At 49.1% G+C, this 15,120-nt stretch overlaps 2 protein-coding genes across 2 annotated transcripts in view; both read left to right on the forward strand.

Moving 5' to 3' along the window:
- Window positions 1–11,995, forward strand: part of KIF15 (kinesin family member 15) — a 58,871-nt gene extending 46,876 nt beyond the window's left edge. The window contains exons 27-35 of the mRNA XM_004708542.2: window positions 1,400–1,546; window positions 2,122–2,223; window positions 2,515–2,679; window positions 3,964–4,073; window positions 7,115–7,187; window positions 7,673–7,710; window positions 10,598–10,763; window positions 11,107–11,238; window positions 11,563–11,995. Of these exons, the coding sequence (XP_004708599.1) occupies window positions 1,400–1,546; window positions 2,122–2,223; window positions 2,515–2,679; window positions 3,964–4,073; window positions 7,115–7,187; window positions 7,673–7,710; window positions 10,598–10,763; window positions 11,107–11,238; window positions 11,563–11,625 (996 nt within the window). The 3' untranslated portion in view covers window positions 11,626–11,995. The remainder of the gene's footprint in view (window positions 1–1,399; window positions 1,547–2,121; window positions 2,224–2,514; window positions 2,680–3,963; window positions 4,074–7,114; window positions 7,188–7,672; window positions 7,711–10,597; window positions 10,764–11,106; window positions 11,239–11,562) is intronic.
- Window positions 11,996–15,050: 3,055 nt separating this feature from the next.
- Window positions 15,051–15,120, forward strand: part of TMEM42 (transmembrane protein 42) — a 3,380-nt gene continuing 3,310 nt past the window's right edge. The window contains exon 1 of the mRNA XM_030886973.2: window positions 15,051–15,098. Coding sequence (XP_030742833.2) covers window positions 15,051–15,098 — 48 coding nt within the window. The remainder of the gene's footprint in view (window positions 15,099–15,120) is intronic.

Below are 15,120 nucleotides of genomic sequence, written 5' to 3' on the forward strand. Positions count from 1 at the left end.
GTGTGTGTGTGTGTGTTGCAAGAAGAGTAAAACTGAAGTCAGGCAAGTGTTGGTTACAGAGGTTGTGGAGTTGGGCTGTTTGTGGGTGTGAATTCCGGCTGTGTGGCCTGGGGAAAGTGCCGCATCTCTGTCTCATGTATCACATTGGTAAAGTGGGGGTATGGCTAGCTCGCCAGTAAGGTGTGATGAGAAAAGGAGATGGTATGTAGAAAGTGATCAGAACCTGCCAAGCAGGGTGGAAGTGTTGATAGTGAACAATTAAAATCAATCAAAATACTCAGTGAAGGGTTCAAATTGTGGTCTAATGAAAACAAAGGAATAACAAAAGGTTTGCGATAGTATCAAGTATTGGATTTTTAAAGTATGTAAGAATGGTGCCATGTTTTAAAAACCTAAACCCGCTGTCATGAGCCAATTCTAAGTGATAGTGACCTGCATGCAGTTCCGCGGGGAGACCCTCACCCTTTTCTCGTGGAGTGGCTGACAGATTTGAACTACCAGTCCTGCGGTACCTAACGTACCGGCTACTAAGGGCTATATGTTTTACATGTGGTGTGTATGTAATAGAGGCATGTTATATCAATATACACACACATGCATTTGCAGAGCAAAGAACACTGCATTCTCCAATTAGTGGGGAAGAGACACACTTCAGAGCCCTCTGGTGGTACAGTGCCTAAGTGCTGGGCTGCTCCCCAAAGACTGGCAGTTTGAAGGCACCAGTTCCTCCCTCGGGGAGCTGTGGCGGCCTGCTTCTGGGAAGATTGCAGCCCTGGAACACCCTATCGGGCTGCTCTCTGCCCTGTTGTGTCAGAATGAGTCCACTGATCACGTAGCAGCAGGTGACATATTGGTAGGGCTTCCAATTCCCTCACTTTTCCCCAAACTTCTCCCCTGAAGCTTTGATGGTCTGTGACAATGTGTCACAGTCGGGTGAGCTGCCCAGCACCTCCCCAGCAGGGTGTGAGGGCCTGTCTGTGTGTACAGCGGGGTGTGAGGGCCTGTCTGTGTACAGCGGGGTGTGAGGGCCTGTCTATACAGCAGTCACCTCTCTGTGTGAAGAACCCGTCCATTGGTGAGGCACCAGAGGAAACAAGGAGGGGGTAGGTCTGTGGGTGGGCGAGAGGGGGCCAGACTACAATAAAACTGAAAATAGAAATAAATAGAAAAAAAACAAACAAACTAGAAATAGAATCCTTACATGAATTTACTACAATATATCTAGACTGTGGCCCTAAATAGTAACACTTAATTTGCCTTAGAATCTCTTGGTCCACAAACAAAAAATGTTCTTGGAATGTCCTTGCCCTGAGAAGACTTGCACAAAGTACTGATCTGCATGTCCTCATTGGGGAGCCATCATTGATCAATTCTTCTTTGTGGGGTTGCCCCCCAACAGAGGGATATGCTCTGTGAGGACCTGGCTCATGCCACTGAGCAGCTGAACATGCTCACGGAGGCCTCGAAGAAGCACTCGGGACTGCTGCAGTCGGCCCAGGCGGAGCTCACCAGGAAGGAGGCCCTCATCCAGGAGCTGCAGCACAAGGTGAGCCACGGAAAAGCGTCCCCGCTAGACTCGACAGGGGCAGGCAGGCACCATTGTTGGGGTCTTGGTGACTCATTGCTTCTGGACAAAAGGTGCGTAAGCGTGGCTGTCAGTCGTCCGGAGGTTGGAGTGATGGCAAGCGCAGCCCCTGGAGGACATGGGGAGCTCGCCTCACCTGGCTGCCTCTTCTTGCTCTGTGTCTTTGACACAAAGCAGCGAGTTCTAGCCATGCTGGTGAGGCTCTCGCTTTATTTTTATTTTTGATGGCTTTGTTTATTTATGGGTTTGTGTGTAAATTTATGCATAGAAAGGAGATATTTGGGTTAAAATAGCAACCCAAGTATATCGACACAAAAGATAGCCCCAGATTTTCATTGTCTTCCTTTGAAACATGCTACGGTTGTGTTTCATGTTACTAGCATAGTGCTTTTGAAGTGATGATTCACCAATTCCTTGGAACAATCACACCGGGAGCCTGTTTCCGCCCACAGCATATGGGAGGCCTGCCTTGTCTCCCCGACGGGGTGCTGCCCCTGCTGTGTTTGTGACTGGTGGCTCCGTCTGTCCCTTCTCAGCTCCAGGAAAAGAGAGCGGAAGTGGAGCAGAGGAAGAACGAGTACAACTCAAAGATGAGGCAGCTGGGGCACGTGATGGAGTCCGCTGCTGACCGCCCGCAGGTACTTCTCCGAAAGAGAGTCACGTTCCAGGGGAAATAAACCGTGCTGTGAATGAGGGCCGTGTTGCTCTGGAAATCACCAAGGCTCCTTTTCCTTTCTTTCTTTTTTTAAAGAAAAAGATTTTCATTAACATGCTCTTTCTTCCTAGCTCTTTTGTTTGTTTCCTTGGACAAGAGTTAAACTAACACGTTAAACTAACTGCAGGCATTCTGTGTGCCTGGCACGTACACCTGAGGGAATCTGTGGAAAATCACCCTTCGGGTGTTTCGGTGAGATTTGATTTTATTCTAGAGCCCTAAAACACCACCTCACTTCCAAACACATTTGGCGAAACTCCTGGAGACCCAAGAACAAGAGATCGAAGATGGACGAGCCTCTCAGATCTCTCTGCAGCACCTGGTGGCCCAGTTGAACGAGGACAGGGAAGCCAAGAGCGCCGCCATCCTCCGGATGAAGGTAACTGGGCAACTGCCCCGGTTTTACAGCGAGTCTCCGAGAGCTTGGTGAATAAGCTGTAGCCTCATGAGAGCTTGGGGAACAAGCTATAGCCTCATGGTTCCTGAGGATCCAAAATTCAGAAGACCCAGAACTGAAGGGTAAACAGAAAAGTCTTCCAACCTCCTACCCTCCCATGCCAGTATCCCTGAGGCCTCCCTGTGTGGTCATTTCTCACCTCTCAGAGTTTGTCAGTGTGCCTGCAGCCGAGTCTGGAAGATGCTCTCCTCACTGTGCTCACATGTCATCCGGTGGTTTCTGAGCAGACAGGTTGTTCCGGTGCTCACTGTTAGCAGTCACTGAGCCCACTGCCTGAACCCTTTCGTCAGGGCAGCCCAGCTTAGGGGCCTTCACCAGTTCCGTAGGGAAAGCATGGAGGTGTGTTTTCCTGATTACGAACAAGGGTCAGCTTTTCTTTTGAGCTTGCATACCCCTGGCCCTCTGCTCTACTGTTGGCTTTTCATATGGCTTTGCAGAGGGTCTGTATCCACTAGAGAGAGAGGCACTCGGTGGAGGAGAGTCAAAGATGCTCTCATTTTCCATTTCTCCTTCCGTTCTCCATATTCGCCCGGGTGTTCTCCCAGCTCCTTAGGGGTTTGGTGGTGGGATGGGGGGCTCTGGGGGGGGAATGGGAGGTGGTGTGCCTAGAGGGATGGGGGATGGAATGTACCACAAAGGGAGGTCATGCAGTGGGCTGGTTTCTTTGCTTAGGACTGAAATTTTCTCTCTTTAGCAGGGTGTGCAAAGCATCTGAAAGACAGCATTCCTGTTAGGCTTCCTCTCTCCTGGCAGACAGCCCTCCTGGCCTTTCATCTGGGGCCATTCCCAACATGCTGTCTGAGGGATGGGGCTGTCCCACAGATCTTCTTAAGAAGAAATCAGGATGCGTGTGGCAGTTACCTGTTTTCTCTCTTCAGTATGATTGTACTTAGGATTTTAAAATTAGGATCCAGTTAACCTCAGTTTTTTAAAAAAATCCTACTAAATAAATCAAATCAAAGACTTGGCCATCTTCCTCATAAAGGACTTTGAACGAAATAGGTGACAAGGAGGCGTGTTTAAGGCACTGCTGTGACGACAGCAAGCCACTTCCAGGCCACTGAGAGTCTCACGGTCCACTTCTTCCCCGCAGTGCTGTAAAGGGGCTCAAGGGGCTGACAAAGGCGTAGCTCAAGCCAGGGCCTGCGGAGCAGTGCTGTCACTGTGACAGTGACGTTTCTGAAAGGACATCTGCTGTGTTGTCAGGAGCAATTGCGTGAGATGGAAAACGTCCGCCTGGAAGCCCAGCAGCTGAGAGAGCAAAACTGGTGCCTTCAGGGTCAGCTGGATGACATGCAGCGCCAGGCGGAGGGCAGGTGAGAGAGGCTCGGTGTCCCCGCTCTTCTCGGAGGCGCTCTGGCCTGTGCTGTGAATCAGCTGGCATGGGGGTTCGGCTGCACCCTCCGAGGGAGACTTGGCATGTGTGCTCTCACCTGCTTTGCCAGCCTTTGCATGGTGTAGAGCTGCTGAAATGAACGGAAAACGTGCGATTCTTGCACCAGTCCCACTTCTATTGGGAAGAGAGCAAGTCGGCAAGACAAGGTTGAGGAAGCTGCAGAGAAGGGAAGGATTTCCTGCCGTTGGCTTTGCTGGGCACGTGACCCAGGGAAAGCCCCTGGGTGGGCCAGAGGAACCTCTGTTTACAGACCCAAGGGGATCTGTCTGGGGGTCTGTGCTCTGGCTTCTGCTCTGGCCGTGTTTAGTGGATGACACCAGGCTTATGTCCTGTTGTGACTTCTAGATCTTATCTATGGCATCTAAGCCACAGCCTTTCTCTGACATCGAAGTCATGTGACACTGGCCACATGTTGTAACCTCTTGGTGCCTCAGTTTCTAAATAATGTGGATCATCAGAACTGCCTGGCCAGGAGTTTGAGAAATTATCAGTGAGGTGGAAATGCATCAATGGCGGTGCCCCGCAGAGGAAAGGCACTTAGTCACGGAAGCAGATAGTGGTTATTAAGTACAGCGGGGGACCGTGAATGAGGCTGCCGATGGTGAACTGACGGAGGGACTGACGGCAAAGACCGCCTGCAAATCCGCAGGAGACGGACTTGAATGCCGAGGTCTCTGGAGTAGGTCGGATTCTCTGATGAGGAGACTCGACTGCTGTTGGCAGAGTCTGGCAGACGCCCTCCTGCTCACGCAGCGCCACTCCAGACCTCGGGGAACATACCTGGGGCCGCTGATGGCGGCGCTGCTGAGGAGCAGCGGGGCTCTAAGAGTAGGGCTGAGGAGACGTGTAGAAATCTGCATTTAAAAAAATCGTTTTATTGGGGGCTCATACAACTCGTAACACAATCCATACATACATCGATTGTGTAAAGCACATTTGTACATTCATTGCCCTCATCATTCTCAAAACATTTCCTCTCCATTTAAGCCCCTGGCATTAGGTCCTCATTTTTCCCCTCCCTCCCCGCTCCCCCCTCCCTCGTAAGCCCTTGATAATTTATAAATTATTATTTTGTCATATCTTGCCCTGTCCGACGTCACCCTTCACCCACTTTTCTGTTGTCCGTCCCCCAGGGAGGTCACATGTAGATCCTTGTAATCGGTTCCCGCTTTCCTACCCAGTCTCCCTCTACCCTCCCAGTATTGCCACTCACACCATTGTTCCTGAAGGGATCATCTGCCCTGGGTTCCCTGTGTTTCCAGTTCCTATCTGCACCAGTGTACATCCTCTGGTCTAGCCAGACTTGCAAGGTAGAATTCGGATCATGATAGTGGGGGCGAGGAGGAAGTATTTAGGAACTAGAGGAAAGTTGTATTTCTCATCATTGCTACATCGCACCCTGACTGGCTCGTTTCCTCCCCGAGACCCCTCTGCAAGGGGATCTCCAGTGGCCTCCAAATGGGCTTTGGGTCTCCACTCCGCACCCCCCCCATCATTCACTGTGGTGAGGAAATCTGCATTTATTAAAACAAGGCCCTCTCCCTCCTAGATGCTTCCGGTACCAGTTGCCCACACACTGCTCACCTGGTTGGGATCCTCATGCTCCCTCTGTGTCTGACCACAGGGAGGTATTTGGTAGACTCTCTTATAAGGGTTAGTATAGGCAAGGAGCATAAGAGTGTGTCCAGGTCACTTGTAAAACCATGAGTGGAGACTATTCCATGGTCCCGTGTCCCTTATATATGAGGATCCACGGAAGAACCTTGAAGGAGTAGAGTAAGGCTTGGCAGGCGACAGCCTACTGGGACCAAGTCTGGCCCATAGTCTATTTCAGGAGAGATTTGTTGAAACGCAGCCGTGCCCTTACTGTGTGCTCCTTGACAGAAAAGTGTGCCAGCCCCTAGGTCAAGCACAGGGCCCGGGGCTCCTGATGAGTTGGTGTGTTTGCTTTGCTGGGCTGGGTCTGCCAGGTTCCCTAGGGCAAGAAACTGATGACAGGTTGTTTTCCTTCATGACTCAGTCTTCTGTATTAGGCAGAGAGATGCCCAGAGAGGCCTGCGGCACACTTCCGGCAGATTCTCCATGGGGGTGTTCTCCTTGGTGAAGGGGCTGCCCACAATCCAGAAATTCAACGTATTATCTTGGTGGCTAGGCTCAGAAAAAGACACGTGAATTAAATTCACAAGAGACTGATGTACCATCCGTAATGTAGCATCCTTTTTCCATAAGGGAGATTTACATCTGGTGCTCAGGGAATCTTTCCCTGCTGTCAGCACTCATGAGAAGCTGGAGTGGTCTTCGGGGACTTGCCAGTCCACCCTGGACCCCGGCAAAGGGAGAGTTGTGGGCCTCCCAGACACCCGTCCCCAGCTGCTCACAGTCATGTCAGACTCCCAGCTGGTGCGGGCGCTCAGACCCCTTCCTCACGCACTTTAGTGTATTTCCAACCAAGCCGCAGTTAGACTTCTCAGCTCTGCATCTTCCTTTGCCCTGGGGCCACTCGTGAGCCCTGACTCCATGGTGACCGTACAGCAGTGAAGCACTGCCGTCTGCGGGCCATCCTTACAGCTGTCATGCAGCAGCGCATCCTTGCAGCCGCTGTGTGCATCTCTCTGGTGGAGGGGCTTCCCTTTGTCGCTGTCCCTCTATCTGACCACGCAGGATGTCCTTTCCCGGCTGCTCTCTCCTGACAGCAGGTGCGAAGTCCCTGAGACAGAATCCCGGGAGCATGCTGGCTGTACTTCTCCCGAGGCAGCTTGGCTTGTTCTGGGCAAGGGGCTGTCTCTTCTCCATGTGGAGGTCCCATCTGTCAACTGTGCTACCTTGACTGGTCACCAGAGACTCATGTGTTCTTGGTACCACCCGGTGATGCTGCGGGTCAGCAATGTGAACTGGATACTTCCACACGCGTGACGGGGTTGTTACCTCTCCCTTCCTTTCCTTCCCTTGTCTTCCCTGCAGTGAGCCGGACCAGCCAGCCAGCCAGCCACGGAAGGGCGAACAAGACGAAGTCGTCCGAGAAAGGCTTGATGAGGTCTGTGTGAGTCTTTTTAGCTCAATGATTGTTTGTCCTTGTCTAAAAAAATGCTCTTATAGCTTCTTGTGGCTAGTGTTTGTTGTCCTGTAGAAACAATTTTACAATTGAAATGCTTATATTTTCCATATTTACACTGTTGGCGTAAGTGTGTTTCCCACCAACATGTCGACGACATTGCTGAGAACTATGAGTGAGTTTGTCCCCATGCCTGGCTGGTGAGCTCAGCGCGCACAGGAGACCGTCTTTATTGTGAAGCAGGTTGGGCATGTCTGTGTGAGGCCGTAGGCGGCGCAGCGGATAAGCCCTTGTCAGAGCCACCCAATGTGAGCCAGCAGCTGGAATGACGGGAAAGGATGTTGCCTCAGTTGATTTGATCGTCACATGGGAGAGCGGAGGGCTACTTTGCAGCTTTCTTTCTTTTTTACAGACACGTTGTTTAAGAACTTGAACGTAAGCTACGGTTTTTTCTTTTTGTCTTACAGAGTAAACTCGTTGAAGAAATTCAGAAAATGAAAACACGGTAAGTACATTATTTTGTAATTCAGAATCTTGATCTCTTCTCAAAGGGGAAGGCGTACGAGTCTATCTACAAAGTCAACAACTTCTCCCTATTTGCAGCAACATGAGGACATGACAGATGCTTATAAAATTATTTTACTGAACGCTACTTGCTAAGGGATTTCCTCAAATGAGGCGCCCTTAGTGCAAAAATACTTCAAAGAAATAAAATAAAACAGGGTCCAGAAACACTGAGCTTCTCCAAAGAATCGGCGGGTGACCGAGCGGTGTGGCTGCCTGGGTTTTCGTGTGCTGTCGATTCCGATATGTCACCTGGTCAGTATTTGCTAGTAAGGTGACCAAAGGAAACGGAATGAGAGTGGGTGGGCTCTGGGTTGACTCTCCTAAGATGTGCCTCTTGTTGTGACGTACCCTCTTAGACATTGTTGAATGTGGCGTCAGTCAGAGCTGACGCTTCTCCATTGTGAGCTTAAGTGACGACAACAGAGACAAACTTCTGCCTCGTGACCAGGGCTGGGGCTGAGCCACAACAAATTCTAAGTAGCACACATTGGAAAAGACCGGTGCCCCACTCTGAGCACCAGTGTGTTGTGAATTGGGTGAAAGTTTACGGAGCAAACCATCCTTCATACAAGCAGCATTCACGTTGGGTTTCAACTCCAACATGGCAGTCCCTTTGGGAACCATCAGCCCCCCATCGTCTGCGTTTCCTATGCCCATTCCTCTTATCCCAGTGCTCCGAAAGTTGTCCCTGAGTGACTGCCGCCCTTTCCATCTGCAATGGCTGAGTCCAGGTGCAGCCCTGCAGGGTGACTAAGGGTCACTAACCGGAGCTGTCCCTTGTGTGATGCTGCTCCTGTTCAGAGCGGTTGCTAGTGGTGGCTGGACCCCACTGTCAGGTCCGGGGTTATGGACTCAGTATTTCTGTCCGTCCATCGTTCGTTTCATTTTCATCACTCTTCTTGTCTCCGCACTGACACGGCGACTGCACCTGAGACGCTGCCCCCAACCTTGTGAGGTTTCACCTATTTGCCCAAGTAGGATTCAGAGCAGGACCTTTGTGAACTTTGTGCCAACAGACTTTGGGGTCCCCCGAGATGACTGATGAGGACAGTTTTGAAAATAGAAATTATTAAAAATTGGGGCACCAAACAAACCATGCAGACTGAAACTGTATAATTCAGTTGTATTAAGCACACTTGTACATGTGTTGCCAACATCATTTCCAAAACATTTTCTTTCTACTTGAGTCCTTGGTATCAGCTTCTCCTTTTTTCCCCTCCCTCCCCCACATTCCCATCCTCATGAATCCTTTCATCAATTATATATTATTGTTATTTCATATCTTACATCATCCGTTATCTCCTTTTACCCACATTTATAGTACTCATGGTGTTACCCCTTTCCCTCCCACTCTCCCTCCCCTCATGGTATCACTACCCCCACTACTGTTTCTAAGGGGTTTATCTGACCTGAATCCCCTGTGTTGTTGGGAGTTCTTATCTGTACCAATGTACATGCTTTGGTTTAGCCTGATTTGTACAGTAGAACTGGGTCATGATAGTGGGGAGAGGAAGCATTAGGAACTAGAGAAATGTGTGTTTTGTCAGTGCTATACTGCACCCTGGTTGAATCGTCCCTTCCTTGTGGCCATTCTGTAAAGGGATGTCCACTTGTCTACAGATGGGCTTTGGGTCTCCACTCTGACCCCTCCAATTTGCATCAATATCATTGTTTGTTTTGGATTGTCTGATGACCTGATTCCGTTGATACCTCATGATCACACAGGCTGGTATGCTTCTTCCATGTGGACTTTGTTGCTTCCCTGCTAGATGGCGAATTGTTTAACTTCAAGCCTTTAATATCCCAGACACTATCTCTTTTGATAGCTGGGCACCATCAGCTTTCTTCACCACATTTGCTTATGCACCCATTTTGTCTTCAATCTTCTCGGGAAAATGTTTGGAAATGATGTTGGCAAAGTGAGCATCACAGAATGCCGGATTGTTAGAACAAAGTGTTCTTGTGCTCTAAGGGAAGCCTTAAGTAGAGGCCCAAAGCTATCTTAATACCTAATGTATAAATATATATGTACACTGACCTGTCTCTTTCATTGTAAATTAACATGGTTACATATATGCATGCCTATAGCTATACCTCTATAAGTAGCTTTTTCCTCCTAGTTCTTTCCTGCATTTCCTTCCACCTTCTTCCTGTCCCACTATCATGCTTGCCCTCCACTCGACAATCAGTCATTCCTCTTGGGCACCCTGCATTTGATCAAACCCTACCAGGCATTCTATGCCTTCTTCACCATATATTTTAGGATCTCTTGTTCCCTTGTCCCTGAGTTTGTTGGCTCCTCACACTCCCTCCCGGCCCTCTCTTCTCCCATGTTCCCCCGGAACCACCAGTCTTGTTGTATTCTCCTGTGGACTGTAATATTATTTCAGTTGTCTTTGATCCTCCTAGGCTGCATTTAAAATAACTTCTAATTAAATTTTTATTGTTTTTTTTAATGGTTTAATTTTATTATTATTGTTAAGTGGTTCAAAACTCCTTTTACGAAATGAGTCTTAGATAAAACTACTGTACTCCTATAAAAATGCACATCTATGGGACCTAACTGCCAACTATTGCTCCAGAACGAAGCTGAGCGTGGAAGGGGCAGGGAAAGTAGATGAATGGTAGCAGAACAGCCAGTTTGTGGAAACAGGATAAAATAACTCCGTGGAAACACACGTGCGTCTGACGTAGAGCAGTGCTCAAAACGGAAGCACTCAGTATTAGGGACCTTGTCTAATCAAAATGTAGGCTTGGGAGGTAAAATGTGTATTTCTCTCATTGGGCCTCTTTGGTAGACGAGTGATGCTTGTCTTCCTCTGTAGCCTGGAAGAAGTCCAGAGCGCCCTCCAGGACAAAGAGAGGGGCTGCCGTAGAATGGCTGAGGAGGTGGAGCGCACCCGCACTTTGGAGTCAAAAGCATTCCAGGAAAAGGAACAGCTGAGATCGAAGCTGGAAGAGATGTATGAAGAACGAGAGAGAACCTTCCAGGTGTGCTTGTGGTGGTTTTTTCCTGGCATTAAAAACAAATGCAACCAACGTGCCACGTCAAGTCTACTGCCAACACATAGCGCCCCGCTAGGATAGGGTGGAAGTGCACCTGGGAGTCTTCTAGGCTGTGGCCCACGCTGTAGCGCCTGATGTGAGGAGAGTCTCCGCAGTTCTCCCAGGGAGCAGCGTGGGTGTGGACTGCTGCCATCCACTCTACGCCCCCAGGGCACATGGATCACGAGCACGGATCCGGGTGTCTTCCCTCCGTACTCCTGGAACGTGGTAGTGAGAGAAGGATGAAGGCTGTTCCTCAGTCTCCCTTCCTGGGTTGCTTTCTGTGCAGGAGATGGAGATGCTCAAGAAGCAGATGGAGTGCCTCGCGGAGGAGAACGGGAAGCTGGTGGGTCACCAAAACCTCCATCAGAAGATTCAGTACGTCGTGCGGCTGAAGAAGGAGAACGTCCGGCTTGTGGAGGTAGCCTCGGCACATGACCCCGAGTGCCCTCAGGGGAGTTTAAAAACCTTGCTTAATTAGCTGTCTATAGAAATTACATCACTGAATCAATGACTTCTTACATCAAGGAACTTTCCTGAATTCAGAGAACTTTTCTCTCATGCTGTCCATCACAAGTGTGCTTCAATCCGCCAAATTATCACCAACATCAAATTCTTTCTTCAAATGAAAGTAGTTTACAAATTGAAAACGTTACCCACTTAATTTGAAATATAAATTTATGAATACTTTCTTATAAGCATTAGTCCTTATCTTTCTTTCTTTCTCCCTTTTCATGACTGCTAGGAGACAGAAAAGCTGCGGGCGGAAAATATATTCTTAAAAGAAAAGAAGAGGAGTGAATCGTAAGGATCCCGGTCCAGCAGGGCATCATGTGTTCTGTATAGAAGCCAGGCCTCTTTGGGGATCTGAATGGGGACCTGAGTGGGTGAGTGGCAGTTGGCCCTCCAGTGGGCCCTCGGGTTCACGTGCGTCCTGCGGGGCCTGCCTGAGAGGGCGCCGAGCCTGTGTCAAGGCTGCAGAGCAGCCGTAGGCGCTGGGAAGCCTGTGCCCTTAAGGGTGCGAGCTTGTGGTTCTCGTGGTTCTCGTGGTGGGGCTGCGTCAGCGCAGACGTTTCTCCTTGTGCACTGCCACCCTCCTCAGCGTTACCACCTCTAACCACCTCGAGCAAAAAGTCGACCTGTTCATAGCGTTTATTTTTGTATTTCTACTTTGACCATTTACCAAGACTGTAAATATGATGTTTTTTTTTGAAAACATAATAAAATCTTCGAAAAAGAATAAACAATTTGATAAAGTGATTTACATTATTCATTCAGCTCACTTACTCAGCACTTGGTGATTGCCTACTAGGCCAGACACTGCCCTCGAAGAGCCTCCCTGTATCCCAGCCTCATTCACTGCTCATGCAAGTAATGCTCGAGGGTATGGTACCCCTTCACGGTGACAGACAGGTGAAGTGTTTCCTGGTTGGAGGCACGGGGAGTAATTCTGCAGGAAACTGTAAGTGGTGGTGTGGCGATGGAGAGCTAGGCGTAGAGCGCTGGCGGTATGGTGAGTAGATGTTAACTGTCCGAGACAGGGCCTCTTCCAATGTGGATGCACTGCCACTTCCCTGCCAGCAAGGTGTTCCCATTTCTCCACAACTTCGCCGACACTTGTGCATTTCCGGGGGGTGGGGGTGGGTGAGGGGGCTATTAGAGCCACACTACTTGGTGTCTATATTTCCTAATAACAAAGGATGTTGCGCATTTTTCTACAGTCTTGACTACTACTCTGGAATTTAAAAGGCCAAAGACATGCGCTACTGCAACATGGGTGACCTCCCAAAAGCATGCCAAGTGGAAGGAGCCAGACACGTCATTGGGTGATGTCAGTTCTGTGAAATTCAGAACTAGTTCAGTTCCTAGAGGGAGAGAGCGGAGGAGTGGTGGTCGTGCCGGGACTGTGTTCCTGGGTACACAGCTGTAAACTTACTAAAGAGTTGATTCTCAAAGTTGAAGAAAACATAAAGTGCTTCCTAGTTGCACTCAGAAAAACACCGTAAGTCCCCAAGTACTAGGAACAAAGGAAGGAACGAGAATTCGCGTGAGGTGAGAGCAGTGTGCAAGTGCGCCTGCCCTGGGGCTGGGTGGGGTGGGGAGCTTGAGTGCGGATGCTGTCTCGGGTGTGAAATGTCATCTGAGCAACTCCTGCCGGGAACGGGAGTGGTGGCAAAGGTTTCATCTGTATCACTGATGCTCTCTTAGGAACTGTCTACATGGGGTCAAGCTTACCACTGACGGAGAGAGCTTGTCTGCAGCGTTCTATCTACTGGTCACAGACACACATTTGGACTCGTTTTGTTCGGAACAACCCTAGTAACAATACTTTTTTTACTTAGCTTTGCACGTGTGGATGTCCAACACACGTGTATGTGCTTAAAAACAGTAAATTTTTAAAATAAAATTTAATTTTAAAGATAAAATATTTCTGGCCCTCCATGCTGTCCCAGTTCAGGTCACTAAGCTGTATCTGTTACTGCTAGAAAGTTTTGTTTGTTTGTTTTTTTATCTCTTAATCACACAGTAGTCCATCTAAGCAGGCCTTTGGAGTGAATATGTGAATTGGTCACAGTATTGGCCACTATGGAAGGAACAAAGAGAGGAGAGACATGTGACTTCTGTCTGTCCTGCCAGCCCTGTTAGGGAGGCACACAGATGTAGGGGGCTGAGCACAAGTCACTTAGAGCCTTGCTACGAGGTGTGGTCTCCAGCCAAGGGCATTGCTATCCAGGAGCCTGTTAGAAATGCCGAGTCTTAGTCCCTCTGGAGACCTCCTCAATCAGGTCCATGTAACACGATCCCAGCTGATTTGTGTGCACACAGGAGGCAGAGCGATCAGGCATTCACGGTGTCAAGTAAGCTATCATTGCCAGAACTGGGCCCTGTGTTAGGGATTGGGCGTGGAGGAAAGATGTGTGTGGTCCCTGCCAGTTTGTAACCCAGCACATAGACAACCAGCCAGCTCTGAACCATGAGAGGGCTGGTGTGAAAATAGGAAATTGGCACCGACTGCTTTATAGAGGATGTGGCTCTGAGACACTCCCGTCTCTATTCCCTTTACATCTTTGATCAGGTGCCATACCATTTTTCCTTACTGAAGGTTCAAAGTAACATTAACAGCTTTCAGAGGGACAACCTTGTGTTATAGCATGGTGCACTGAAGCCTCTCTAAATCTCAATTTCCTCCTGCAAATTCGGACTGTCAGTACCACACAGAAGTTGGATTACCCAACTTTTTATTTGAGCCACAAAACCACTCTAGGAAAGCAGGGTGTCACGCACAGTAACAGAAGGATGCTAGAGAACAGTAAGTATCTCTGGTGGTTGGGGGTGTAAGGTGGAGGTGGGGGGTTGGCATGGGGCTCCAACTGCAAGTTTGCAGTTGAAAACCTGTATGGGATTCTGATTAGTCGGAATCAACTTGATGGCCATGGGTGTAGTTTGTGTGTATGTACCAAGCAACATGAAGTAATTTTTGTTTTTAAAAAGTCTTACATGTGAAATATACAGGTATATGTATTTTGCATGTACACCATCTATGATGGGAGCCCCTGTGGTATACTGGTTATGAATTGGGCTGCCAACCACAAGGTCAGCAGTTCAAAACCACCAGTGGCTCCAAGGGAGAAAGATGAGGCTTTTGATTCCTGTTACAGTCTCAGAGACCCACAAGCCCAAGTTTTCTTCTGTCTTAAAGGGTCCCTATGAGTCGGCATTGACGCAATGGCAGTGAGTTTTGGTACTTTTTAAAAAATCGTTTTATTAGGGGCTCATACAACTCTTATCACAATCATACATACGTCAATTGTGTAAAGCACATTTGTACATTCATTGCCCTCATCATTCTCAAAGCATTTGCTCTCCACTTAATCCCCTGGCATCAGGTCCTCATTTTTTCCCCTCCCTCCCTGCTCCCGTAATTTTGGTACTCTGTGAGGAAAAAGGAAAAGTATTTGACCCTTTTCCTGAAGAGTGGGAATAGGGGGAGGCAGGAAGAGAGGAATTCCATCCTTGAAGAATCCTGATCCTTTTCTACAATGAGTATACACATTGCCCATCTCTACATACAAAATGCCCACGAGGGCTTATCTTGTTGGAAGGAACCCAAATGCGTCCTCTGTCAGGAGAGCTCCGGCGCACAGCTATTTGTACCTGCGCTTCTCAAAGCCGCCGCAGCTCGAGGGCAGGGGGTGTCTCCCACGGGAGTGTGAACGCTGGTCCCCAGAGGGGATGTGGATTCCGACTCGGCGGGCCTGGGGCCGCGCTAGGGCTCTGCAGGTGAGGCCAACGCTGCACCACA

This window comes from Echinops telfairi, unplaced genomic scaffold (assembly GCF_000313985.2).
Source record: "Echinops telfairi isolate 266 unplaced genomic scaffold, ASM31398v2 ScPeMD7_4225;HRSCAF=4972, whole genome shotgun sequence".
NCBI classification, from domain to species: domain Eukaryota; kingdom Metazoa; phylum Chordata; class Mammalia; order Afrosoricida; family Tenrecidae; genus Echinops; species Echinops telfairi.